Genomic DNA, 27,018 nt, shown 5'->3' with positions numbered 1-27,018 from the left:
GCCCAGAAGTCTGTTTTAATGTCAGTCATTCAGCCTCTACACCATCACAAAGGATGTCAAATATAATGCTTGGCTCTGCTGTGTATAACCATAGTAACAAGTGATACAGCATAGAGATTGCATGGGAAAACAGTTCTGTGATTTTGGGATTTGCTATTTTTTAATGAAGCTCTACAGTGGGAAAAGTACTATGATAGTGTAAATTGGACACTGTGCCAAGTCTTGACTTTGCCACCTATCTGATGAAGGTCCTTAGAGATGCCGCTCTCCCTCTGCATCACAGATTTTCCATCTGTAAAATGGCAGCTGCTTCTCTGCGGTAAAGCACCTTGAGAAAGATTGATATAAATGCTATATAAATTTTAACACCCTTTTTTGACTTGATAATTGGGAAAGATTGTGGTAGAACGTTGGGTAGTACATTTTTGACGTGGGAGGGAGGAGGTGATCCGGTTTTTTTCCATAGCCTTGAGAAGGAACTTAGGGCAGGAATGTTTGGTCTTGGGAACCGTATAAAGTCTTGGGGGGGAAAAAATAAAAAGAAAACACCTCACTTTTAAATTGCAGTAGGAGGTTGTATCAGCAAAGAAATGCTGTGCTTTGGGAATTATAGAAAAGATGACGTAGGTATAGCAGTTCCACCACGTGTCCTCCCACACAAAAGTCTACATAAAAACTGGTTCCAGATCAAGAATTTTTCTCTAGAAGTTATGATTGGCAGAAATATTACCGTCTCTTTTCTGCTAGCAGAAAACATCAGATGTATCCAACCTCTGCGTTTAATAGTGATGTATGAGAAAAAAACACCGTGTTTAAAAATAGTGCTGATGCACCTAGCCAGAGAGATGTTTATGTTAGATTATTGGTATGAATGTTTCAGTTTGCGATATGTTTGACGTGTGTGTGTGTACGCTTTCACGTTGGCAGCTCAGGAATAATCACTGACAGAAAAGGACTGTTCTGAGCTACTTATATTGATGGCGTGAATTTTGGAGGACTTTTATTAAAGTTCTGAAGTATCAAGCCAGAGACTGGGATCGTCACAACTATGTCAGGAAGAGGCATGAGGAAAAAAAAATCACACCTCTTGTTAACACGCAAAGTGCATGAGCATTTAATTTGAAGTCATGTGCAGTATGCAGAGGACACTGATGTCTTGCTGTTTCTGACTGATACGTTTGAAATGGTGTGCATGTCAAGGCAGGAGTCTCTTGAGTCCTTTCACGTCATGGAGAATTCATAGCAAGAGTAGAGTGGAAATGGGCGGTGCATTTAAAATTAAGCATCCAATATTATTAGCAGTGGGTAGTATTTTATACGGACCTTACAGTTTTCAGTCCTTTATGTGTTTGCTGGGATTCCGTCCCAGATAGTTGTTGCCCTGTTGGGAATTCATGGCTTAAATAACCTGTTGGGGAAGTGTAGACTTGTTGGACATTTAATCCTCAAGCAAAAATGATTACAGTGCTGTCTGCAGTTACTCAGAACTAGAGTATTTTTGGGGGGAGTGGTCATACTTGTGCTCTTGGTCAGTTGTGTATACAATGGCTTTTTTACACACAGATTAGGCACTTGAACTGGACACAGTTACAAAGATGAATAAGGGATTTGCAAAAAAGACGCAAAACAGCGTGAAAGGTTATTTTGCCGTCCTCTTAAAGCAAAGTTTTGTTCTTGGTTTGGTTTTATACAGAGATGTAATCTTAAAGAATTATCTCTCTTCCTCTTCTTTCCTCCCCACCAAAAAATGTTGATCAAAACACTTTATGGTTTGGGGGCTTTTTTTCTAGTAAACTGAAAAAAAAATTATCGCTATCTGAGCTGGATGTTCAGTTCATTTCCCAGTATGGGAAAAGATACTGCTTCTTGACCTTTTGAAATTTAAAAAAGATAGCTAATAGATCTGCGTATGTTGAGTACTTGTGTCAGTACTGTAAAGCAGTAACTGTTCTAAATATATCATTATTTTTGTGGTACAGTTCTCTAAGTCAGCAGCTATTTTCCCCCTTAAAATTAAGGAAGCCACAGTTATTTTCCACAAAATGTATCCAGCCAGAGTGATAACATATCAGAGAAACCTAATTGATGCCAGTGACCATGAAAAGTTGTTTGCTTTCTTTAAAGGAGCTCATTATATGTTAAATTCAGCAGTATTGTGAATCACGAGATGGTCAGCAATGTAATCTGCTGCCATTTTTAAAGAAGGCTTTAAAAATCATCTGAATTTCAGGCTGTTGACAGCTGGAAGCTGTAGTTCTTGGGGAGTCACTGAATATTTTTACTGTTTAAATGTCCAGTCCTCTGGGAACTGAACATCCACTTTTTCAGACTCTGGGAGGTAAATTGGAAGTTGGCTTAAAAAATTTACCCCATGTTACAAAAGCTTTTAAAATAGCAAAGAAATAGAGGAGCATGGAAGAAAAATCACTCACACTCCCCAAACAAAAAAAACCCCAAACCAATCAACCAAAAAACAACAAAAAAATGCCAGACAAAACACCACCACCACCCCGGAAACAAAAACAAAGCAAACAAAAAACCAAAACAACAACAACAAAACCAATCTGTCCTTGATTACTGTGAAAATATGTCCTAGATTTTTCTCTCAAAGACAAGATAAAATATCTAAAATATCTGGGCAGGGATTCACCGAAATAACACCGATAAACAACAATATATTAACTTTTTGGGTTTTGTTATTATTTTTTTAATGAATGTTTTGTTACAATTATAGCTTATCATGTATTTCTTTCCAGAGTAGAGAAGTTAACCACTGAAAATACACCACCTCGAGAGGCAAATAATATTTCAAACCATCGGGTGCTAATTAAGCCAGAGGCACAAAATAACCAGAGAAACAAAGAAGTCAACAGAAATGAGGAGAAGAAAGCTTTGGAAGCTGAAAAATATGGATTCCAGAAAGTTGGGCAAGATAAACCATTAACGAAAATTAACAGCGTAAAGATAAATCCTTTGGGATCCGAATACAGGACTTTACCCATAACCTCGATTCAGGCTGGACACTTCAGACCAGTTCATTTAAATGGATCTGAGAATAAAGCTGTTGGTGTTGTCCTGGCAGATGCTGGAGATGGAGGTCAGCACAATGCGGTTCAGTCACACATGGAGTCTGAACGAGTTATGCAGAGAACTAATTCAATGCTGCAGTTGGAACAGTGGATTAAAATACAAAGAGGAAAAGGACAAGAAGAGGAAACGAGAGGGTAAGTACTACATAATTCTTTTTATATTTTTTTTTTTGCTAGGCATTCTAGCAAATAACACTTAGACTTGTATCCTGGTTAGATTCTTTAGGTTTTGGTCGATATTACATAAATATATAACTCATTGTGCTCTGTAAGAAGTGCCCAGATGACTGCTCAGAACAGATTTATTAAAGTTTCTCTTTTATTAACATTTGAGTGGTTATTAATAAATTAAACTATATTTATAACTTCATAAATAAAAATGGCCAGAAACCCTTTTTAGGTGTTAGAAATTTCTGTATCCTAGTAGAGAGGTGTCATCAAACGTAACAGTTCTTTCCCTCTTAAAATCTGTTTTTGAAATTGCCTTGTCTTCTGCATTTTTGTTCACGCATTCTTGTAATAATATTTTATTTAAAATTCTTCAAAAATATTCCAGAGAGCTTTTCAACTTTAAATAATCTTTATGAAGAGAGAAAGAAGTTTTCATAAGACTAAGACACAGAAACCTAACTTAATGCTTAAAGCTTCTCTTTTCATGAAATTAAACAACTCCCAGTTCTAATATTGAGCTCCAGTGCTTATTCATGAAGCTTTAGAATTGTGTGTGGATGATATTGAATCTTGTGCCAATAGCAATTTTTCTGTCTGACAGAAGTGTAGGGACATTGCTTCCAGGCTGCCTTACAGACAAGCAGCTCTAGCAGTAAAATACAAAAGTTTTTAATATTACATTAGATAGGAAGTAACGGAGCTGCCATCACAGGAGATATTTTGGAGAGTTGGAAATGAGGGAGTTTGCGTATAGATGGATGGCAGAACAGAGCTTGAGATAGAACCAAGTTCAGAAAATGCGTTTTCTGCAAATTTCAAAATATCGGGGTTGGGGGCGTTTCAGTTTTTGCAAAAACTTGAAAAATTTACATTAGTTTGACTTACACTTGCCAAAATCGGTTGAACATTTCCTCATTGCCCTTAGTCCTTCATGAAACAACACATTAACAATTCCTAATTATATTTAATGAAGTACTCAACATAAGTAGTTTGATCAAGTTTGAACTTGCAGTACAGAGAGCAACTTGCACGCTCTGACATTTAATTACGTGTGCTTGCGTAATGAGGACTGAGAATGCTCTTTGGTGCAGTTAGATTTTTAAAATCGGACTGTAAAACTTGCAACCAAACAAGAGAAATGTGAATATCTGTGCCACTTCTCAGTTGTGAACAACTGGATATAAACCCTAACACGGATTTCACTGTGGAAATCAGAGAGAGTGAATTACTGTGAACAATATGTTACTAATTAACAATATTTTATTCTTGACTATAGAGGCCACTTGTTGCTTACAATAAAGGTGGCACTGATAGCACAAACTTTGCTTTCAACTGCAGTTCTACATAAAGGTAGCAAACAGAAATAGAATTGGCCTTGAGGTATCTTTTTTGCTTTGTGTGGAAGTGACCTTGAATAGTGATCCAAATTTCTAATGTATAGTGATGTCTTTAGAATGTGGTTCCATTTAAATTTTTTATTTTATTTTTGTTCATATTGCCAGTTGCTGGCTGGAGGCAGAAATTTAAGTAGAATTGAAGTTGGTGAATGAGAATAGAAAGAAGCTCCAGTTTATGTTAAAGCTTAAGGTTGGGGTGAGTGGCTAGTAAGGCTGCTTTTAGTAAGATCTGTTCAACTCATAACTTGAATTTTTGACAAAAGTTGTCTTCACTTAATAGTGAAAGTTGCTGACTTCTAAGGCTTTCCATTGCATCTGTCTCTCTAATGTGTTAGAGAAATCATGGAGGACAAAACTGAGTATCTCTGGTGTGTCAGACTGAAAAAAAAATAAAAAATAGGACTTTAAGAATACTAAAATGTCAACAAACAGGTTCAATTAAATAACTATATATAAAATAGGAGCTGTTAGCTGTCCTCAGTATGAAATGACAAGGATTCACTGTAAAACTACTAATTTTTTAGAGGAACACACTGGCCCCTTAGTAGTTTGGTTTCCTGAGAAATTAATGAGAATGATGGCGATGCAGTTTTTAATTCTTGAAGCTGTTATGTTTACAATGAGGGTGGTGAGACACTGGAACAGGTTTCCCAGAGAGGTGGTGGAGGCCCCATCCCTGCAGACATTCAAGGCCAGGCTTGATGAGGCTCTGAGCAACCTGATCCAGTTGAAGATGTCCCTGCTTACTGCAGGAGGGTTGGACTAGACGACCTTTAAAGGTCCCAACCCAACCCAATGCCATTTCCACGGATCTAGACACCTAGTTTTGCAACAGTAATGCTAGAGACGGCCTCTAAAGGTGTCTATCAGGGAGAGTCTATGAACTCATATGTAAGCCTTTTTTTTTCATACGGAACGTTTGTAGGCAGCTATTTTTGATTTTTGATGACAGTTACAGAAATATTTTGCAACCTCACAGTGTGCCTGACTGCTTGACTGGCTGCAGCAATCTCCCCTTGTGTGCAAGGCAGCTCTCAGCTGCACTACTGTCTCAAATTGTTTTTGGGATTTGATTAGAACGACGTTTTTAAGTATCAACAGGATATTGGCGAATCTGTTTTGATTTTATCAAATGATGTAAAACAAGGCTTAATATCGAGGCAGTTGGGTGTTTTACAGTTTTCATGGTTTACCAATAGAAGATGGATATGTTATCTTCCTAAACATTCTAGAATATAAGTAATTGCATGCAGACTTTCAATTGCAGTCTTTACATATTAAGAACTTCAGGCAGCTGTTCTTCAAGTTGTCCAGTATATTTAAAGGAGCCAACAAGATTACAGTGCTCATTTAATTAGTAAAATGGGAGAGGACCTTCAGTGGGAGAGAGATGTATCTAGCTACTGGATATCTTCATGAAAATATCAGGCTTTGCCTTATCTATTTGTGAATAGCTAAAATAATATTTTGAAAGTTAAAAATTGAACCCAGAAGTGTCTTGGTTGTTTGGGCTTTTTAAATACAGAGGTAGAGAGGAGCCCTTATCGTTAATGATATGTTATATGAAGAAATTTAGAGATATTTAAGCAGATTTTTCAGCAACAGAATGGGATTTAGAATCCATTTCCCTCTTTTGTAATTTTTTCTTTATGAGAATGGAAAACTGCCCAATCTACAAAATGGGGATAATACTTCACTAATTCTTGGAAAGCTTGAGAAACTGCATCAGATTTTTAATGTAAAGCTGTTTTATAGCAGTTTTCATCTCCAGAATGTTACAGGTGATCATAAATACTCAGCTTAACTATTTTCAGTGAAAAATGGTTTTTACCGTCATCAATTTCCTTGATAGTTGTTTCATACATAATGTTGGTTTACCTTGCTATTTGCCCTACGTCATTTCTTTTTTTTTTTTTTGTTATGGCACTGAAGTAATTCAAAACCATCTTCAGATTCTGGTGGTGCAGCGTTTCATTTTGAATTAGTCTAACTGGGGTGGATCTAGAAGGTGCTGCCCTCTGATGGCTGAATCATGACCAATTTGAGATGAGTTTAGTGGTCTCTGGCAAGCATCTATCATAGATGTGATCAGTAACAAAAAGGCCTTAAGAGGTGCTCATCTGAATTTTAGATAAGGGTTGAATGAATCAATGTTTATGACCTAGATTTTGTCCTCTGAAAAAACAAGAAATGCTTTGTCATACTTGGGAATGCATTGATACTCACTATGGAAAATTTTGCATTTCAACTAATGCTGAAAGTTGCTAATTAACTGTAGCATTCCAGAATTTTAATGTGGCAACAAATTAAAGAATAAGCCTTTGAATTCATGTCTGAGTTGAAAAGCAGTAAAATATTGTTAGCAAGCAAAGAAATATTTTTGCTATTTGTTTCACTTGAATAGCTGATATGGAATGGCTTATCATTGGCAACTGCAAAATATAATTTCATTAGACAATTATTGCTATTTTTCCATGGTCTGCTGTTAAAAATTCATAATTCTTTTAATGTCCTTAGTAATTGCTCAAGATTTTCTTAGGGGAAACAAGAGGAGATTTTTTTTCACTTTTGAAAAAGAGAATGGAATCTGTATAGAACTTGTAAGCTTTCAAAACTTTCACCTATGCAGCACATAGACGAGTTACAGGATTGGTTCTAAAATTGAAACATGGAATCTGTATAGAACTTCTAAGCTTTCAAAACCTTCACCTGTGCAGCACATAGATGAGTTACAAGATTTGTTCTAAAATTGAGACTACTAGACTGTTAAACTAGACTGTAAAAAGATGAAATATGAATTATATAATCAAGCAGTTAATCAGAGAGAGGATCCAGTTTCGGCTGCTACAGTGCATTCAATCAGTATTGTTGATTCTTTAATCATTGTCTTGATTTTCTTGCATATTTTTAAAATGACACTCGCGGTATTAAAAAAACAAAAAAGTAGGAGTTAGTAAGGTTAGATGAACCTAACCGATATTGAAAAACTTCATGTTGCCATAATATTAACGCTCTTCACTAATGAAAAGAAAATTTTTGTTTCAGCGTTATCTCATATCAGACATTACCAAGAAACATGCCAAGCCATCGACCTCAAGTTTTACCCAGGTACCCAGAAGGCTACAGAACGCTGCCGAGAAACAGCAAAGCCCGGCCAGAGAGCCTCTGCAGCGTAACGCCCTCGGCTTACGACAGAGCCATAGGACCAGTAACAGCCGAAGAAAAACGGAGGTCAATGCGCGATGACACAATGTGGCAGCTCTATGAATGGCAGCAACGTCAGTTTTACAATAAGCAGACGACTCTTAGTAGACACAGTACTTTAAGTAGCCCAAAAACTATGATTAATATTTCTGATCAGACGATGCATTCGATTCCCACCTCGCCTTCTCATGGTTCAATCGCTGGTTTCCAAGGATATTCCCCCCAGCGGACCTACAGATCAGAAGTGTCTTCACCAGTGCAAAGGGGAGATGTAACTATTGATCGTAGACACAGATCGCATCATACTAAGGTAAGATACTTATCTTAATAGTTAAAAATCTTATAAAAAGCATTTAAAAATCTGAAGGTTGTAAAAAGATATTTTTCTAATACACTAGGTGAAAACTTGTTGTCCTAATATTACTGTCCATGATACTAGGTTTCTCTAAAGGAAAGAAAAGGAGTCAATAGGCAAATTATTCAGATTGTTGTATGTACAGACTTCTTTCTCCCTTCTAGCCTTTTTAGCTGGAGCTTTAAGAGGGCTGAAAATCCCAGATTTCTGTCCACGTGGTGTTTTTTCTGTTCTTTGTTCACAAGTTTGACTGCCTCGTGTTCCAGCAGAAAGCTGAGTGTAGTTGTTTCTTTTGATGCCTTTGAGTTAGTAGGGAGATCCCTAAAGATCAGGGTCTATTTGCACACAGCCTTCATGCCTAACTAATGTAACTTTGATAGTCTTCGTCAGTGAGAGACAAAGAATTACCTGGGTGCCATATGTGGCTTTGCTATATCCATTATGCTTGTGTTACGCAGATTTTTTAAATAGATTGGACATTACATAAAAATTATTCTTTTAAGTTGAATGTAAAAACTAGAGTTCTTATAATATGCTCCTAAACCTTTTTGCTAAATCTTTCTCTTGGGTGTCTTTATGTCTACTGACGCAGGAAAAAATACTTAACTGCGTCTTAAAGCAGTTTGTACTTAGTACACTTACAACTGTACTAAGTCTTCTTTTTGGAAAGCTCTTAGGTCCTTATCAACAAAGGAGTCATTTTGTTTTGCCACCCTTTGTCTCAGCTGCACTGGAGATTCAGTAATCAGTGTTTCTCACAAATCTGAGAAATACCACTAGGGCCGGTGCTGCAGAGCATGTGCTTGCTTGTCCTTTCAGCCATGTTTTGCTTTCTCATATTTTTTTTTCCTTATGGAACATTTTATACTAGTATTTGATTTCATATTTAGCATCTTTTAAACAAGATTCTTATTTACCTTTGTTTTTTCATACTATTTGGTTTGTGTTTTTTTTAGTTACACAACCAGCTTTTTCCATTAACTTAGAAACATGAACTTGTTTTTAAGAGGTGGGTAATTAGAAGACTGTTTGAAATCACTAGGGTAAATTTGAAATTTAAACTCCATCTATATAGAGATCTTAGGTTTTTAAACAGCTTTCAGTGATGGATGGAAAACTCAAATTGTTGTTGTTTACATGGGTTATGGTTAGGGCAACAGCTGCGAGGGAGGACTGTTAATTAAATGAATGATGAAGGCTGGGTTATTTCTGGAAGTTGGAGATAGCCTACTCAAGTGTCCTAGATGGTGGATCAGCAGGGAGCATGACTGGCCAAAGCTGGCACAAATTATAGCAGATTTGTCATGAGCGTGAAGTTGGCTGGACTTATTTTTTTAGCATTTAATAGCTGTTAAGTCTATAGATAACTATGGACCATCCTGTGCTATTTTGTTTTTGTACAGCATGTCTTTGTGCCTGACAGAAGGTCAATGCCAGCAGGTCTGAGTTTACAGCCTGTTACTCCTCAGAGCCTCCAAGGCAAAACAGTGAGTTGGATTTTTGTTTGGTACATCAGTTCTTTCTTAAGAATAATTCTTTAAGTATGAAGAGGCAACACTGAAGTCTTACTTTCTCTATTCAAAGCTTGCATTAAGTGTAGCTTTTATTTTAATTATCAGGGATTTTTAAAGCAAATAAAATAGTACTGTGTGGTTACATTAAATTCTGAAAATACTGTGTAGCCGCTGACTCCAGATTTTTCTTTGAGAAAGACAGATATATTTTTTTTTTAATCATCTTTGATATGTTACAGAAACTCCTGGGAGAGGGTAGAATACATCACAGAACACTTATTTCTCCATAAGTATTTAGAAAATCATAGTAATAAAGTTTACATTTTTTTGAAAACTTACAGATACTAGAACTGCATTTGGTAAAATGATATCTCCCATTTTTCTGTGATAGAGTTGAAACTCTCGTTGAAGGTATTTCATGAAAGTAATATTGAGGAATACTGTCCACCTTCCTAATTGAAACACGACTCAAACAAAAGCTAAGAAATTGTCCTAAATTTGCTACACTTATTTACCAGTTTTTGTGTCCTTTCCATGATCTTTCTCTGTCCATCTGAAATTACTGTTTGAGACAGTTATGAATTGAGAGTTCAGATTTCAAATCAGGCTGTGGACAACAGCTCCCCAGTCAGTCCTTTTACTGCCTCGACCCCTGTTTCTTGCACTTCCCAACATGAATCCCTGGCACCTTCAGCAACTTACGGGTTGGCCTTTGGCAGCTGGCACCTTTGTCTTCCGCGGATGTTTCTTTGGGTTCATGGCCCCGTCAGCTCTCGTGGGCTCTCCTGCTGGAACTGGGCCCATGAGTGGGGTAGGGGGCAAGGAGGTCCAAGCTTCTGCCTGCAGAAACCAGAAGTCCTGCCCACGGGACATTCGTTTCAGGGACCAGAGGAGGAAACCTGTAGGTAGCTCTTTAAACAAAATTGTGTTGTGTTTGTTGCAAGAGTCCCAAGAGCTGTATCGAAAGCACAGCACTTACAGCAACGTCAAAAATGTTTGCAACATTATGAATGTCTACAGAAAAGTAGGAATTACTGTTCGATGGGCTCCTCTACAGAAAAAAGTTTGCTTGCAAATGGTGGATTGAAGTACCATTAAACAATTTATTCCTAATGGACTAAAATTGGGCTTTTGCAGAACATACTTAGAAGAGTTTCGGTCCTGAAAAAGTGATTCACTCTTCCTTTTGTTTGAAGACTTTCAATTATCTTATTTCTAAAAATCAGTTTTCTTGTGCTTTGAAAGGATGTTAATTTTCAGACTGAAAGCATTGGCACTGATTTTTGGAGAGAACTTGAAAATGTCTTGTATAGAAGTCTAGGTTTTTGTGCTTACTTTCTGAAATTAAGTATTTTAAATCCAGGTATTGAAAGAGTACTATAAGAGGAAGATCGGCCGTTAGACAATTTGGCTTTGGTGCTGGTTTTCCCTCAAAACAAATGGTTTTGACAACTGAAGCTATGTGGAAATGCCTTGCTCCCTCTTGTGGGCTACTTTGGTACGATCTCAAAAGGTGCCAGTGTCACCCTTATTCTCAGAGATTTTTCTTCTTTATTCTAAGAAACTAGTATTCATTTTTCAGTAATTTAATATTTGGTTCTCTGGAGCTTTTTTCTTTACTTCTTTGCTTTGGGAAAATTCTGTGACTGTGGGAGAGAGCAAGCGGGGATTTAGGGGTTTTCTTGTGTTTGGGTTTGGTGGGGTTTTTTAACTCTCAGAACTTGTGAGAAAAACAAAATTCTGGGTGAATATTTAACCTCTTATAACATTGACTTCTGGAGAAGTGTAAGAAACAGAAGAAAAGAAGAACATAAAAAAAAATACTTGTGATGTTAAGTGTTTTGTTTTCTTTGAAGTACTGCTAATAGAAGTGGTTCCCAGGAATTGTTCAGGTAGTTTCCCAAACTCACCTAAAGTGATCTGTGTTGAATTACCTGACAAACACCCATTTGAGTGTGACTGTATTTCCATTCTATATATAATCTTGGGTTTTGAATACTATTCTTCATCCCTTCCTAAGGGGATTTTACATCTTAGTCATAAGGTAAAGTAATAAATTAACTGGTAGCCTTAGGCCTGTGGAAGGTGGGACAGAAAATTATCTTTGTCATGCTTGTACAGTTTTATTTTGCGAAAGGTGATTGTTTCTGATGTAGGTCAGTTATCATGGGTTTTTTATTTACTCTGAATTTTGATTAATACATTTGAAGAATTATTTTAGAAACTAAATTCTCATGAGTGCTTTTTTTGATTCTTTCACCAAGCTCAAATTGCTGTCCAAGTATAGATAATGATATCCTAAGGGCTGGAATTATCTTCCCCTTCGTTTAAGTCAGTATCATCAATTTGATATGCATATCAGAAAAAGTTTGGGGGCTCTAGACTTTTTCCTGAAATATCCTCACTTTTTTTGTCCTTTACACAGAATGTTACAATATTACGGTGTTTTGAGTAGTTAAACTTAACCCTTCGTTCTGTATTTGAAAGTGGTCAATTTGGGGGAAAATGGTGAGACTGTTATTGTATCACTATAAAACGTTTTTATAAGAAAGATACTAAGAACCCTTATTTTAATTAAGTGTTGTTTAGGATACCAATTAACCTTTTTTCTACTCTTTGGCTTCTCACACCGCACTCCTTCAGCCAGAGGAGCTCACGCTGCTGCTAATAAAGCTGAGACGGCAGCAAGCTGAACTGAGTAGTATCCGGGAACACACACTAGCGCAGCTCATGCAACTAAAACTTGAGGCCAGCAGCCCAAAGGTCAGCTATAAAGCAATGTGTGTCATGTACCATTCTCACTAACCTGTGGTCATTCGTTAATCAAAGTTTACGTTGTACCATTAGTGCAAAATTCTCTGACTACTGTGGGACTAGAGTAGAGTAACATTGGTTCTTTGTGTATGTGATGTTCTGCTATTAACCCTTTGAGGCTTTACTCATAGTTTTTTTTATATTAGCTGAGTCAAAATTACACAGGAATACTTTAAAATATATTGTAGTTAAGTATAAAGTTAAAGGTTTTTAACCTATTGGTGTTATAAACAAAATTAGTAGTGATAGATCATGAGATTAATTTATTGTTTATGCTGCCTTACATCAGATACAGTCTTATTTGTAATCCGTGTACAAAAATCAGGACATATTTAAAACACGAATTTATCAAAGGGTTTATAGTTGTCTGTGTAGTAGACATTTACATGAGCTTACCGTATTTTCTATGTAAAACCAAAATGTAATGTAGTTGTTTGTGGTCTGATTCATGGCAAACTTTCATCACTTCTGTTTCGGGATCAAAACTTGTTAATAGTTCACCAAAAAAAAGCAGATAAAAGTAGCATTATATTTCTATGTAAAACAGAAAGATCGCTGTCTGGTTTACTTCTTTTAAAGCTCTTTTCATGCATTCTGCACCTTCTGTCCCTTTCCTTTTTCCTCCTGACTGCTGCCTGCTAGACTGAGATTCTTTCACATCACCTTCAAAGGAATGCCATATATTTGGATCATCAGGTGGGATTTGCAATTTTCTTGTGTGTTTACATTTCTTAATGCTTTTTGCCTGCTCTTATCAAGCTGGAAATATTTGGGGAAAATGATTTTCAGTGCTTTTTATGAAGTTGGATATTTAATACACGACCTTTCTAAGTAGCATAGAAAATCCTAATCAGTTACAAATTAGACATGTAATGGAAAAAAAACCCACCTCAATTTAAAATTTGTCAGAATACATTAGCCACTCACCAATTAATTTTTCTGTTCTTCATTTCCTTCTTATAGTAACACTAACTGTAGCGTTTTACCATCTTTAACCAAAGCTGTAATGTATTTCCAAGCTCATATGACACACATGCAATTTATAGGAAATCAGTACTTCTGATAATTTTAGGTTTCCAAATTAAGAAGAATTAGATGTTTCTACAGGAAATTAAATGAAAGGGAGGTCAAACATGGAAAAATGTTTTAAATCATAGCTCGGCTCATTACTTTTTCTCCTTTCACTCAGTTATTTTTTTTAAAGATTTCTATAACCATAAGATTTTAATTCTTTACAGCTTCTGATAACTTATGGAGTGAGGGTACAATTCTGTCTTCACTAACATAAAGTGGTTGCCAAGTGAAGAACTGTGGTATCGCATACCTCTTTTGATGGCTTTGTTTTATGATCAAATGGGACTTCTATACAAATAGAGCATTTTTTAAAAAAGGAAATTTTTGCTAGCACTTATGAAAGACAGTGCCTAGAAGAAATATAAGCAACTAGGTGTCTGTTAGTTAAAAATACAAAAATCGTTAGAGCTTTTTCTAGTTTTCTTTTAATGAAATTTTTCAGCCTTACACTTAAAACCAACTGTTCTTAGAACTTATGTCCTTCATGTTCCTGTGATAGGATTTCAACGAGTTACTAAAAACTACACATGCTCACGGAAACATAGACACACGTGACATAAAGTCACCCGATGACTTTATTTTCTTATCTCGTGGAAACAAGGTGTGAATTGTGACAAATTCAGTTAGGTGGCAATGCATTTCTAAACATATCTGTCTTGTCTTAAGGGGCTGCAGGAGTTCCAAAACAGTAGGGAAAAACTGCTTCCTAAATTAGATGAAAATATTTCATCCAACTCAAATATTTCCAGTTTATAATGTTTTGGAATAAGGGAATAATTCTGTCTTCAACAATGTAATTCATTGCCAAGAAAGGACACCTGTCTATGTGAAGTGTAAAACTATGTACCGTGCTGTTGCGTGATTAGCTGAGCTCGTCAGTATAATAGACAGGATTGAATGGAGAGAATTGCCTATGTATAATGTCCAAAGTGGTAAAAAGGATTTTCTTTTTACTTGCATCAGATAAAATTTAGAAATGTAACGCAATGGGATAAAGATTAATTTAGGGAAGTTTCTAAATCTTACAAATGTACCATAATTACCCCTACCAGAGATGCAAGAAATCACTGCACTTCTTACAGTAAGAAATCATTATCAAGTCTAAAATACATTACCTTAATCATAAAATCCTGGAAGAGCAGGTTGGAATACTTGTCCCTGTTTCTGATCATTTTTTTTCCCTTGTTTTAAGATAACACTGCCACCTACCTGTGGTGGGATAAATCCCCCAGACAGTCTTTTTGCTTCAAGTACCGCTGCTTCTAGAGGTGGTGGCTCATTTGTATCTTATTCTTTCTTTGTCCATTATCAGTTTTCCTTTAGTCTAATTGAGGCCTTACCTCCTCGTTATCCCCATCTGTAACCAGCTTGCATAATCACTTGCCCTCTTTGAAGTTTAAATGTCCAGTGTACTTAAATTAGGTATTTCTACTCATATTTAATCACTGAAAATAGTGTCAAAACCTGCTTTGCCTACAGCATGTGGTGGAACTCCAGTCCTGTTATCTTCAGCTCTCGCCTTTTTGGTCACAAAGAATTCAGTACTGTACATAACAATAATTATTAAGTTTGTACTGAGATCGCACAGGTGAATTTTCAGGTAGACCAAAGTTCTTCTTTTGTTGCAGTAAGCTGTTTTCTACTGGTTAGGTGGCTTTCTTACCCAGACGCAAGAATATCCCATAGCATTTTTAAAGTCATGCTTCTTTTTTGTACTGCTGTTTCCTTTTGAGATGCTTAGAAATTCTTATGTTATGCTTTTTGATGTTTTTATAGTATACGTACAGAATTTTTGTTGTTGTTGTTGTAGTTCAGAGATAGAGGAGAAAAAAAAATTGAAGAGACTGATACCGATATATCCGGCCATATGATTTCTTTGATGTCTTATGGCCAAAAGAATGATTGACAGGCATTCTTTTTTTTTTTTTTTTTTAAATGAGGTTGTGAAACGCTCTGCTGGCTCCAGGTTCACAGAGAGGTGGGAGAGAGACGCGTTTGCCTTTTAGGAAGTAGTTCTTTGGACATAGCTAGCAACCCTAGGCAATGATGATTTGTTTGCCAATATGGGACATGTTACGAGGGCACATAAAATCTCAGTCTTCTCCATTATCAAATTCTAATACGCTTATTGTGTATTACTAAATCCAAGCCAGCAGTCTCCTTAATGTATTTGTACCCAGTAATTACAATAACAGTAAATAAAGTTGAAACATATGTGTTTTCTTCAAATAAAAGCTAGATGTGCTTTTTTTTCTCCCTTGTAAATAAAGCCAAGGCAGGACGTCCCATGTGAATCTTTCTGTTACTACAGAGAATTCCACCAAACCAGTTTTTCAGTACCTTTTAGTACGCTTTTTAATTTTATGTTGATAGTAAAACTTTTCTTTGGCTGAAAATGCCTTTTCTGCTGAGCTCAAGCTATCTGTGTAGAACCCTCCATGTGTGTTGTCATATTGTTCTCAGCATATCCCAGGTTGGTTTGTCACAGTAGAAGCTCTACTAAATTTCATTTAGTCTTTTTTTTTTTCCCTGTTTTTTGAAATGGCTATTTATGTGAATAGTTTAGGTGTTAAGTTGTTCGTATCCTTCTGCTGGTACTTTCATTTTTAGTTTCTTTTAGTTTTCAAAGGGTCCATAAAAATAAACAGAACTTTAACAAGAAGTTGTCAAATAAAGGAGTGAAGGTCCCACAGCCAACATCCATGCTGTCTTGGTGTTTTGCTTCTGTTTTCTCCTCTTCACCACCCTCTTTCTGAGCTGCTGAAGATGGTTCTGGGAAAAGGCAGTAAATGAAGGGAGGCTGGAACAGTACAAGGGGGTTTAGATAGAGCTGAACGATATCCTGTGTTATATCTGATACCTTGTGTTCCAGCCTAAAATTCTATTTCCTGTATTAGCAACATACAGGATACTACTCTTACTTGTATTTTTCAGGTTATCTGGAAAAGGTAGAGTGAGCTGACCCAGCCACCACTGTTGTTCTTTCTGCTGATGATTTTATTCCCTTTTCCCTCCCCAGAGGAAGAAGGGAGACTCAAGGACAGGGGCTCTGTAGGGTGAAATAAAGACTGTCCTGGAGGCAGCATTGCTGTAAATAGAAGGCAGGAAGGAAAAGTACCTTCTTTTCTAGTAGAAGGAGCTACTGTTCCAGCTGATCGCTGCCACCAGAACAGCACACACTGTAACGTCATCTGTGCAGGTGTTAGCAAACATGGAAGAGAATTTAGGAAAAGGAAGGAAGACAAAAATGTCAATAGCTTGGCTTTACAGTTTAAAACACAAAATACCCACTCAGATGCTCACTCATAAATAATGTAGCTGTTCGTATAGATCAGCTCTTATATCAAGGAGGTGTTTCTTTCATTGTTTTCAACTGGAAAATGCTTTTATATATTTCATCGATAAAGATAAAAGTGAAGATGAAGCATCACTTCTGGGGAGAAAGAGTTATTTACTAGAAGTAGAAATTGATAAAGCCAAGACTGCTGGATTTTATTTGGTTATACTGCTGTGTTGCTGTGTGGCATCAGGCAGTTCCCATGTCAGTTTGCTTATGAAAAATCTTCATTCTGATTTTTATGACTTCTTTAATTGGAGAGACTCTATGAGTATAATACTGTTAGTGTTACACATACGATCTAAAAGGTGTCCTTTACTGTACAAAATAATTTTTTTTCTGAAGTGAGAGAAAATCAAGGCTTATTTACATTATGAACCAGAAAATATTTTTCCTTGAGCTATTTATTCCATGTGAATAGTGTCCAACTCCAGTTTGGGAGTAGCCTCATGATAATGTTTTAAGAGCACAAAATAGATATCCTCTTCACGTTTTAGAGCGTGGGACATTCCGTTGTGTCCCACATAGCTCTGGTTTACTTTGCCAGTTCTTCAGTACGCATTGCCTGGTGTGTGCGCTAGCTTTAGTTAACAGAAGGTTTGTGACAGATACATACTCCCTCAAGAACTTAACTTCTCAATAGTTAAATGTCTGTCAGTATTTTTTGGAAACATTGATTTCCTAAAGGGGGAAAAAAGCTTACTGTTTTCACTGCTACAAAGGCTTTTTGTTAGGCATTACTTTTTCAATAATCTGGTTTTTGATCTTTTTTCTATAAGGTCTTAAGGAACTGGAGCTTTTCTGGAAATAGCTGGCATTTGCAGACAGTATTAGAGAAACATGTTTAAGCATCAATGGTAGTAAAAATATTGGAGGAAGTCCTATAAATCAAAGTTGGAGCTGGCTAGAGGACAAAACATTGCTTCAGAACATCTTTTGAGCCAATCCACTTTGCTTCCTTTCTGATCTGTATGAAAACAATCTTTGAACAATTCCACAGAAATTAACTCCGGCGTTGTCTGTTATCGGTCAGAAAGGAAAAATTTGAAATACTGTAAAAAAGTATTAACCAAAGAGCCTGGAGGTGTTGAAATCCTCCTAATAAAAATGCATCCAAACCAGTATAGTCCTAATAAAATATTTCAGCCTCAGAGCAATTTTTCCTTTACAAATGTTTCAGCTGGCTGTAGATTGATTGCTTGGCTTTGGACCTTATTATTGGTCTTACCTATTGAGTATACTATTGAGACTCTATTTTGGTGTCACCCAGTGCACCCAATCCCTGCACAAAATTTTACGGTAAAGGGAGAACAACTTCTTGTGTCAGTTCTAGTTTTCTGTTTATATGCACTGTAGATGATGGAGCAAATGGGAGGGGTTGCTTGTTTGGGTTTTTTTCCTGCCTTGAACAGTGTCATAAGCTTGCCCTTTTAAGATAAAGTGCTCTTTATTGGATGATTATTAGGTGATCAGAATTTACTATGTATAAAAAAACAACAACAACAACAAAAAGGTCCTCTATCTATAACAAGAAAAGCCTGTTTCCCATAAGGAGAGAAAAAAATACTACTCCAAACGTTACAAGTTAGGTTTTTTCCTAAATAATTACGGGCAAGAATTTGAAAAGGCATCAAAAACTCAGGCTTTCTGTTGCATTTCTGTCTGTGAAACAAAACCTTGCCATGCAAATTCATGGTGAGTGCATATATATATACATAAAGACAGAGTGAAAGATCATAAATATTCATAAACACACTTCCTTCCTGTGTAACCATACTTGAAACAGGTATTGCTGAAAAAGTCCTAAAGTTTCCAACAAAAATAGAAGGGACACTGTGAATCAAGTGACTTCTCAGTTTCTTTTGGAGAGGAAAACTATCTGTTTTCATAGTTTTTCCCTTATTGTTGAGAAAGTCTCCTTTGTAAAACCAAAAATCCCATACTGTGGTCTGTGTTGCATACTTTTCTGAAATCCTAAATGTGTGCAATTCTCACTGTAATAATCAAAGTATCTAGTTTTGACTTTTACACGCAAATCATTAACTATTAATCATTGTAGAAAATGTCTAATCAGTTCTGAAATAGTTTCACACCCTTATATGGGGGTGGATAAACACAACAAATAGCGATTCAATGTTCCTAAGTATATAAATCACTGCAGTACATAAAGGCATTTCATGATACATGAACATAAGTCTAAATCTCATTTCAGTATTCAGAGGCTGGGAATGCCTATATCTTTTTAACGTACATTGAGTTATTAAATCTATAATTTGAAAGGTTTTCTGATAAAGGCTTGAGTGTTCCTATTGCATAATCCGATAATACTTTTCATTTCAATATCGTGCAGAGCCAGGCTTATTTTAAGCATTTTTCTTTTTAAAAAGGGAGAGTGTTGGTGAATAAATATTACATTGGTTTTGAGCATTGATGTGTTTTTGCTACATTTGTTTGATATTATTAAACTTTTCAGAGGTTGATATTACTGAATGATGGAATATATAAAAAGCATGGGATAAAATGTAATCTACTGCATTATTAGAGAAAATTAAAGTAGAGGCTATATTTTACAGTGTCGTCTTTCAAATCTAGCCATGCTGTAAACTGATGTTTGCTGTATGCTCCTCCTGATTTGAAATAGATGAAAGAGAATGAACCTTTAATCACCATGGTTCACACTATGATTGAGAACTCGGCGCTAAGACCGCAACTGTACCAGCAAGTAAGGTCTTGGATAGTGAATGAAATTGCTTTATCATCTGCGAAAATTTTCCTTAGTGACAGTTTTGGTTGTTCCTCAGATTTATTCATAACATTGGTGTTTCTCTTATTTGCTTTGGAAAACCACAAGTCATCCATGCTTTATAAAATGCTGCAATATCGTTAGCATGGCTTTTGCTGCGTTTTTGTTGTTAAGTATTAAATGTACCCTTTTGAATAACTTTTTCTGTCTGGACGATTTAATTAGTTGATGTTTTATGCAGGTGTCCAGTAAATTCATGAAACTTTCAATAAGCTTCCAACATTTGTCTTAGCATGATTCTCTGCAATTAGTGTTCAACGGTGCTTCTTTCTTTTGACCACTACAAAAGCATGTGAGTGGTGTTTACCTGGTCATTTCTGGCAATTTTGTTTTGTTCTAGGAAGTGGATTTACAAGTTTTTTTGTTTGCACCTACCAAGCCTTTAGCCACTGAAGAAAGGAAGGATCAAAATTACTTTGATCTGGGGACTGTAAATCCAAAAGGCAGTGTCTGTTCATAAAGTCACAGCAGACTTAACCGTGCACACTTTCAGAGTATCTAGTGATGGTTGTAAATGGTAAGATGGAAGAAGAATCAGAAATGTGAATGGAAATATTGTCTTGTGAGTTGAGACCTGCATTAACTTATGAGCATGGCCAATACGTATCTGTTGGCACTGCAGTGTCTTAGGGATACTGGGGCTTAAGTAAATAATAGCTCCTGTCACATCAGGGAACGTTTAAGAAGTTTCTAGCCTCAGCTGGAATAAAGATGATGTTCTTAACTTAAATGACTTGCGATACTTTGCAGCAGATGAGGTGTGCAATTCTGGCTGCCAGTCAGAAGGGAATGTCTGACCAGTTCCCTTACACTGGCATTTATGCCCTTGTGAGCCAAAATGACATACAAAGGTTGCATAGTTTGAAGAAAAAGAGTCATTCTGCCATGTAAAACAGTCATTTATTAGTGATGAATGCTTTGCCGTGTTTCAAAAAAAATGCTGCACCTTAATTTCGTGTTTCATTTTTTTGGAAGTCAGCTCCACATTGTAGATTTGCTTGTGATCCAGAAAAGTTGCAAGAAAAATCTCCGCTTTCCAGAGGAAATTGGGTTGTGAGTGACTTTGATTTCGGGATCATCCAATTTGTGCTCCTGTGTGCAAAACAGGAGCTCTAACATGGAACCTGAAGGAACTATTTGGGAGACAAATGGGAGAATTATGGTGCCCTTGAGCCTTAAATGAAATTGGGTTTTGTTGTTTTGCTTGGTTGTTGTTTTTGTTTTTTTTTAAAAGGAGCCTAGCTGTTACTTTTTTTTTTTTTTAAAGCAAATCAATTTTCTGTAATAAGAGTATGTAAGACAAATAAGTCAACATACGTATAATGAACAGAGGTGCTTTGGATGTGTCAGAGTGCTCAGCTTCTAATACCGATATACACATATTCGAGGTATAGCCGTGCCTGGGCTAGTTGACCCACTTATTTAGGGATACCAATAAATTTCAGAGTGGTTTCTTGACAAGGCTGTGCTGTCAGCTAAGGTATCGCTACACAGCACTGCCGTCTCCTTGTAGACATACCTGCTGCTTCGTATTTGACACGGAATAAGCACCGGTTTTGACATTCTTGTCAAAGAAACAGTGAATCTAACGGGTCATGAAGATTGAATAACCTTTTGTCGCTAGAGACGTGGTCTCTTCAGGTCAGTGTGTTTGCAACGCAGTGGCAGGCTTGGGCAGAAGAACCCATGCATAAGCTGGAGAATAGCAAGACCTTCTGCTATCACAGATGAAATGTCCTATACAAAATACTGCATTAACTGACTTCCAGGAAAGGATAAAAATGTACTCAAAAGTTCACTGCCTAAATAGTCTTCTAAACTTTTGTAATGCAAAACTAACCTGTTTAAAATTCTGGCCACTTATTTAACGTTTAAACAACATTATAATTTTTTATTCAAACAAAAATAAATTGTTTTTTTCAGTCATCTTTCCCACTGCTGTTTTAAAGGAATGTAAACAGTTGGGAGAAGCCTCTGCGTAAGCAACTGAAACCTGTTTTGTTGTTAAGATGATAAGCTAGTTTCTGATGACCATAACCATTTCTGCGGGCAGAGAAAAGGATCTTTCTTTACTTCAGTTCATTCAGTTCAGTTTTATGACTGAGCTCGTTTAGAGCTAAGCAAAGGAAAGCAAGAAAAGCTTGTATTTAATGAAAAATTAAGGTGTCTTGCATCCTGTTTGTTTGTAGTGATTAACAGTTCTCTAGTAAAATAGCTAAAATAGATACTATTTCAAGTGTGTTATTTATAAGACTCTTTTGTTTGTGATTTGTTACATCTTCACAGTTATTTAAATCCCTTTGGCTTACATCAGTCTGCTGTTCAGACTGCACTGTAAATGTACAAGTATAAGCCAGGGCAATGATTCCATATCATTGGACAAGAGACAAAAGAAATAGAGGCTTTTTACAGCCTAGACCTATTTCTACCTTGTTTGGGTTTTTTTGTTTCTTTTTAACACTAGGGGAGGAGTGTTAATCTTATTTTCTAAAGCAGTATATGCTGATTTCAAAAAGTAGAATTATCCTCAGTTCCTCTTATGTGTGTGAGTTCTCTAAAGGGGGAAAACTGAAAATCCAAGTGCAACAATCTAACATCCAGGTCTTTGCTTGGATAATTGTTCTTAATACATTAAAACTGTATAAAAATAGGTTTTGTCCTTATAAAGACAGGTAGATCTTGTTTATGGCATACTTCATCATCATTAGTAGTATTATTATACTTATAGCAGCTTCATACGTTTAAACCGTTATGAATGTTAGATTTTGAGATTTTGTAGGTAGAAATATTTTTCAGGTTTTGTTATGAACACAGGAGGTGATTGTATTTGAGTGAAAAATCTTGTATTTCAAATTTGTATTTGAAACGTTACCTCCCGCATTATGCAAAACTAGAGGAGAATCTTGCTTACTGTGGTGTAAATGCCCATTTGCCCTGCTTCATGATAGTAAGAAGTACTTTAAGAAAGAAAAAGAAAAGAAAAAACCAAACCTCTTGGAAGTCTGACTTTAACCTTGTGCTCTCCACAAAATGTCCTGGATTGTCGTTTTAATTTCCTAAGTGCAGTATCTTGCAGAGATTCTTAGTGTGCTCTAAGTGTGTGAAATTTCCTGCCATGTGTTTATTGAATCAAAATGGCTAGCGGAATCTGAAAATAGCTTATAAGGTAATGAGATAATACTGTCACTTAAATGTTTTTAATATTGACTGCTTAAATAGGTTTAAGTTCTTATGCCTCAAGAGAGATTTGCCTCATCTGCATTTATTTGGGAAGAAATTCCCTTCTTGTATTGTGTCTGTTGTGGTGGATTTATCCACTTGTGTGATTCATGTGGTATTGGCATTTGATGTAGTTGGGGACTGTACAGTGGGGACTCTAAAGTAGATGACAAATTATTTCTAACGCAAGATGGAGGTTCAATTAAGGTCACTTTACCTTTTCACATGTAAGATACATGTTTGACCAAACTCTGCGTTTGCAGTTTGCCTTTCAAAAATGGTAAGTTCTATTTGTAGGCATTCAGGGTGCTGCTCCTTAACGTTTGGGAGCTGTGTAGTGTATTTCACTATGTTAAGAGGAATGGACGTTTTTGTATTTGAGTAGGCAAATGTCGAGGAAAAGTGTCGAAGTCAGCAGCAAGTCATGTCAGTGGTTCAGTAGGTGGCACTCTTTCTCTGAAATTACTGTCCTGGTGAAGTGTTTGTAGGAACGGATTTGGTGAGAGAGACGTTTGTTGGATGCGACATAAAATACATTTCGATAACTTGATCGTTGGAGTTCTTATAATGCATTTTCCAGGGTTATGAGGTTGTTAACCTTGCCTGTAATGTGTAATTGCATTTTGTCTGCTGCAGTTCCTCTCATAATGCCAGTAGGATGCGATAGCATTCTGCACTTTTTGCCTTAAACTGATTTATAGCTGTGCTGTGGAAGGAGGAGGTGCTGTTTTGTCAGAGATGGATTAAGTGTTTCGTACTATTTTTAGAGGTTTTGCGTTAAGTCTACGTAAAATGTTGCAGTAAAACTGTTGAAATGAAGTGGCTCTCCAGCAGCGCCTATTGTGGGAAGCTAGTACCGCTGACAAAAGCAAGAAGCTGGCAGCAATTTTAAATGTGTGACAGGATTTTAATAAGAAGAATTAGCACGTGTATAGTCATCTTTGAAAATGTGTTTTTGCTTTCTGAATACTTAAAATACATTACTTTTAGGAGTTAGGCAGGGATAAGGATGCTGAATTGGCAAGCTGTTTTCAACTTGGGTATAATTAAGGTTGAAATGCTGAAAAAATAAATATCTCTTTTTTTTAAAAATTAAAAAAAAAAAAAATGTAAAAAATACTGGCTTAAAAAAATGACATTTTTCCAGGCAAGCTATATAAAATGCTGAGCAGTGTCTTAGGAAGTTGTATTTATTTAATAGGGGTTAATCTTTCTTTGGTAAAATCTTGCTGTTCTAAAATATAACTAGGTTTTCTCTGTAAGTCAGAGACATTTGGCCATGTTTATGAGTTTTTTTTAAATATTTCCATTCCTCATTTTTCTCTCATTGTGATAAAATCAACAGTTAAAAAACACAACTCTACAATAGTAGGAGTTTAAATAGATATCTTAATTTTTGTGACATTCACGAGGTGCAAAAGTGCTGTGGCTTTTTTCATATTCCAACACTCATTTTCATAAAACGTCCATTTCAAAGAAAGTTACTGTGTGGTTTTAATACACAATACATACTTTTAAATTGTCACCAGGTGCATTTGCATGAGGTATGTGGACATAATGTCTTGAAATGAAACACTTAAGTGTGTTGAAGATTTAGTGTATGTTTGGAATGCTTGTCTGATTAACCCTTCCCTAGTCCTTTTATTTATAAATGTCCTTTAACGTGGACTTGTGTTTTTATAGTCTTTCTTGCACTATTAAGTCACAACGACCCAATTATGACAGATACATGGAAGGAAAGCATCTGTGTTGGGACCCAGTGCACACACGTTTTTAAATAGAATATGAAGGTTGATAGCGTGATGCCAATACTTGCTGTATAGGACAGCAAGTAGTTACCGTATATGACAGTCCATTCTAAAATGGGGGGAGCTACCTTTTTTCATGTAAAATATTTTTAAATCTTGTTACTAGTCAGTTCAGAGACTGAAAGAGTGAAGAACTTAATGTGAGGAGCTCTATGAAAGTAGCTTGAGGGTACCTTACATGCTGATTGGCGTGGGGAGACAAGTTTGCCGAGGTTGAAAGATAAAATAGAAGGGCTTTCATTTATGGCATTTCTGGTAATACTCTGCTGGAGGGGAGGGAATCCATATGAAAAAGTAGGCAGAAGGGTATTTGGTGGCACTTACTGGGCCTGTAAGAAGATATTTTACAGCTATGTTGTATACTTAGGTCATTCTGTTCTGATTTGAGGTTCACATCAGAATATCTTCCTTGTGAATGCACTTGACCTTAGTGGGCCCAGGATGGTTAATTGCAAGTAGAATGAGCCCCTGTATTTAGAAGGCACGTAAGAAAACGTACATAAAGAGGTATAACTGTATCTAGGTGTACTCTGGCAGTTTCATCTTCCTGCATAATCCATGTTTGATTTAGTTGTACATCTTTAAAAATCCAGTTTGCATTAGAAACATAGCCTGTTAAGTTAATGCAACTTTCTACTGACAGTCTGCTTGACATTCCATTTACTTATCTTCATTAATATATATTGGCTAGAAATATATTGTTTGATGTGGTGTGTCTGACTTACAAGCAAAAGCTGATTTCTTGTTAAAACTCTTAAGCTGAACAGTAGTTTCACTTTCATGGTCCAATTAAGTTGTTTTATGGCAATGTTATTCTTCCTTATAGTTAACACAAGAAGAATGTAGGGGTACACTATACAAATATAGAACTGAAGAGCTGGATATTGATGTAAGTCATTTGTATTTCTTCTTCCTTGGAATTTTTTGGTGTATGTCTCTATTTTGATAATAATTTCCCCCTTGACTTTTGGGTTTGAAAAGCACTTCATATTGGCGATTACCAACAGAAATTGCTTTGTGAAATTGAGAGGCATAAGATTCTTTTTGTAATAAGCTTCCAACTTGCAGGAAGTATTACATTTTAGGCTGAAATTTCAAGTATTATATCTGTTCAAAGGTGAATTGCTTCTAGAAAGGACTTAATTACTTCAGAAGGGAAAAGATCTGTAGTTGTTGTTCAGTTATAAGCATGAGAGATGTAACTTCTCAGGAAATAATGACCAATACTCCAAAACTGAAATTTGGCACGGGTAGTTACTGCTCAGAGTATTGGGTTGATAGTTACTACAGAAAAGGGGCTTGGTGTTTAAAGTCAGTTTTAAAATTGGTGGTGGAAAATACACACGTATAGTCATACTGTGTAGGCATACATACGCATGACTAGTCATTCTTGCACAATGCAACTAAGAGCAGAGATACTGATTTAAGAGACGTTATTTTAAGAGTAAAACGGAAAGCAGGCTTCCAGAGCAGCACAAAATGAACCAAAGAAGTTGTTCAAATAGAAAAGTAAACTGGTTCAAATTGGTTAGAGTGCACTGAAGAGTTACTTGCTCAAACTGGAGCTGGAGTGGAACAGTTTTAGTCATGGCCAAGCCTCGATTGGAGGTAAAATAGAGCATAACCTGGAGAGTATTAGTAGCTAAATATTAAAAACCTGAAATAAACCATGGGAAAGACTGTGAATGTATGCAATATTCTTTATAATACTGAGGAATATGTAAATTAAAATGGTATTTAATACCTATTATTAAGTTGTAAAAATTTAGCTGTAGAATCATAAATTACATGTTTTGAGCCATGCTGTTTCAAGTTATAATAACACTTATTTCATAGTAACTTAAGAGGGTTTTTAAGGTTAATTTGAAAAAAAAAACACTGATACCTTCGGACTTTTGGAATTCATATTTGTGATAATAAAATTTTATAGAGATTTTTGTAATGATTTGATCAAGTTATACTTTGATTGCTGAAGATGTTAAAAATTAAATCCTAATTGTGATCATTTTCTGTTATATATTAGGCTAAACTTAGCCGTTTATGTGAACAAGATAAAGTCGTACAAGCGCTGGAGGAGAAGCTTCAACAGCTACACAAGGAGAAAGTAGGACAATTGTATTTATTACCTAAAGTGGATGTTATTTTACATGCTTATTATCAGAACATTGGTAACTGAAATAAAATGAAAATCAGCCCAATGATGCAGAACATTAAAAATAATTCTTTTTATTAT

The 27,018-nt window shown here is 36.1% G+C and overlaps 1 protein-coding gene across 22 annotated transcripts in view; it reads left to right on the top strand.

The window, feature by feature from the left end:
- PLEKHA5 (pleckstrin homology domain containing A5) overlaps nt 1-27,018 on the top strand; it is a 182,775-nt gene that overhangs the window by 132,346 nt on the left and 23,411 nt on the right. For 10 of the 22 annotated variants that reach the window (XM_063358466.1, XM_063358458.1, XM_063358554.1 and 7 more), the window contains 8 exons: nt 2,757-3,224; nt 7,703-8,171; nt 9,620-9,703; nt 12,374-12,493; nt 13,187-13,240; nt 19,597-19,677; nt 25,612-25,674; nt 26,809-26,889. In XM_063358466.1, the coding sequence (XP_063214536.1) occupies nt 2,757-3,224; nt 7,703-8,171; nt 9,620-9,703; nt 12,374-12,493; nt 13,187-13,240; nt 19,597-19,677; nt 25,612-25,674; nt 26,809-26,889 (1,420 nt within the window). Of the gene's footprint in view, nt 1-2,756; nt 3,225-7,702; nt 8,172-9,619; nt 9,704-12,373; nt 12,494-13,186; nt 13,241-19,528; nt 19,678-25,611; nt 25,675-26,808; nt 26,890-27,018 lie in introns of those variants that run through there. The other 12 variants (XM_063358492.1, XM_063358572.1, XM_063358448.1 and 9 more) reach the window with 4 other exon arrangements.

The sequence above is a fragment of the Chroicocephalus ridibundus genome, chromosome 1 (assembly GCF_963924245.1).
Source record: "Chroicocephalus ridibundus chromosome 1, bChrRid1.1, whole genome shotgun sequence".
In the NCBI taxonomy this organism is placed as follows: Eukaryota; Metazoa; Chordata; class Aves; order Charadriiformes; family Laridae; genus Chroicocephalus; species Chroicocephalus ridibundus.
Note: the sequence above shows the minus strand (reverse complement) of the source record. Positions and strands in the feature narration are given on the sequence as shown.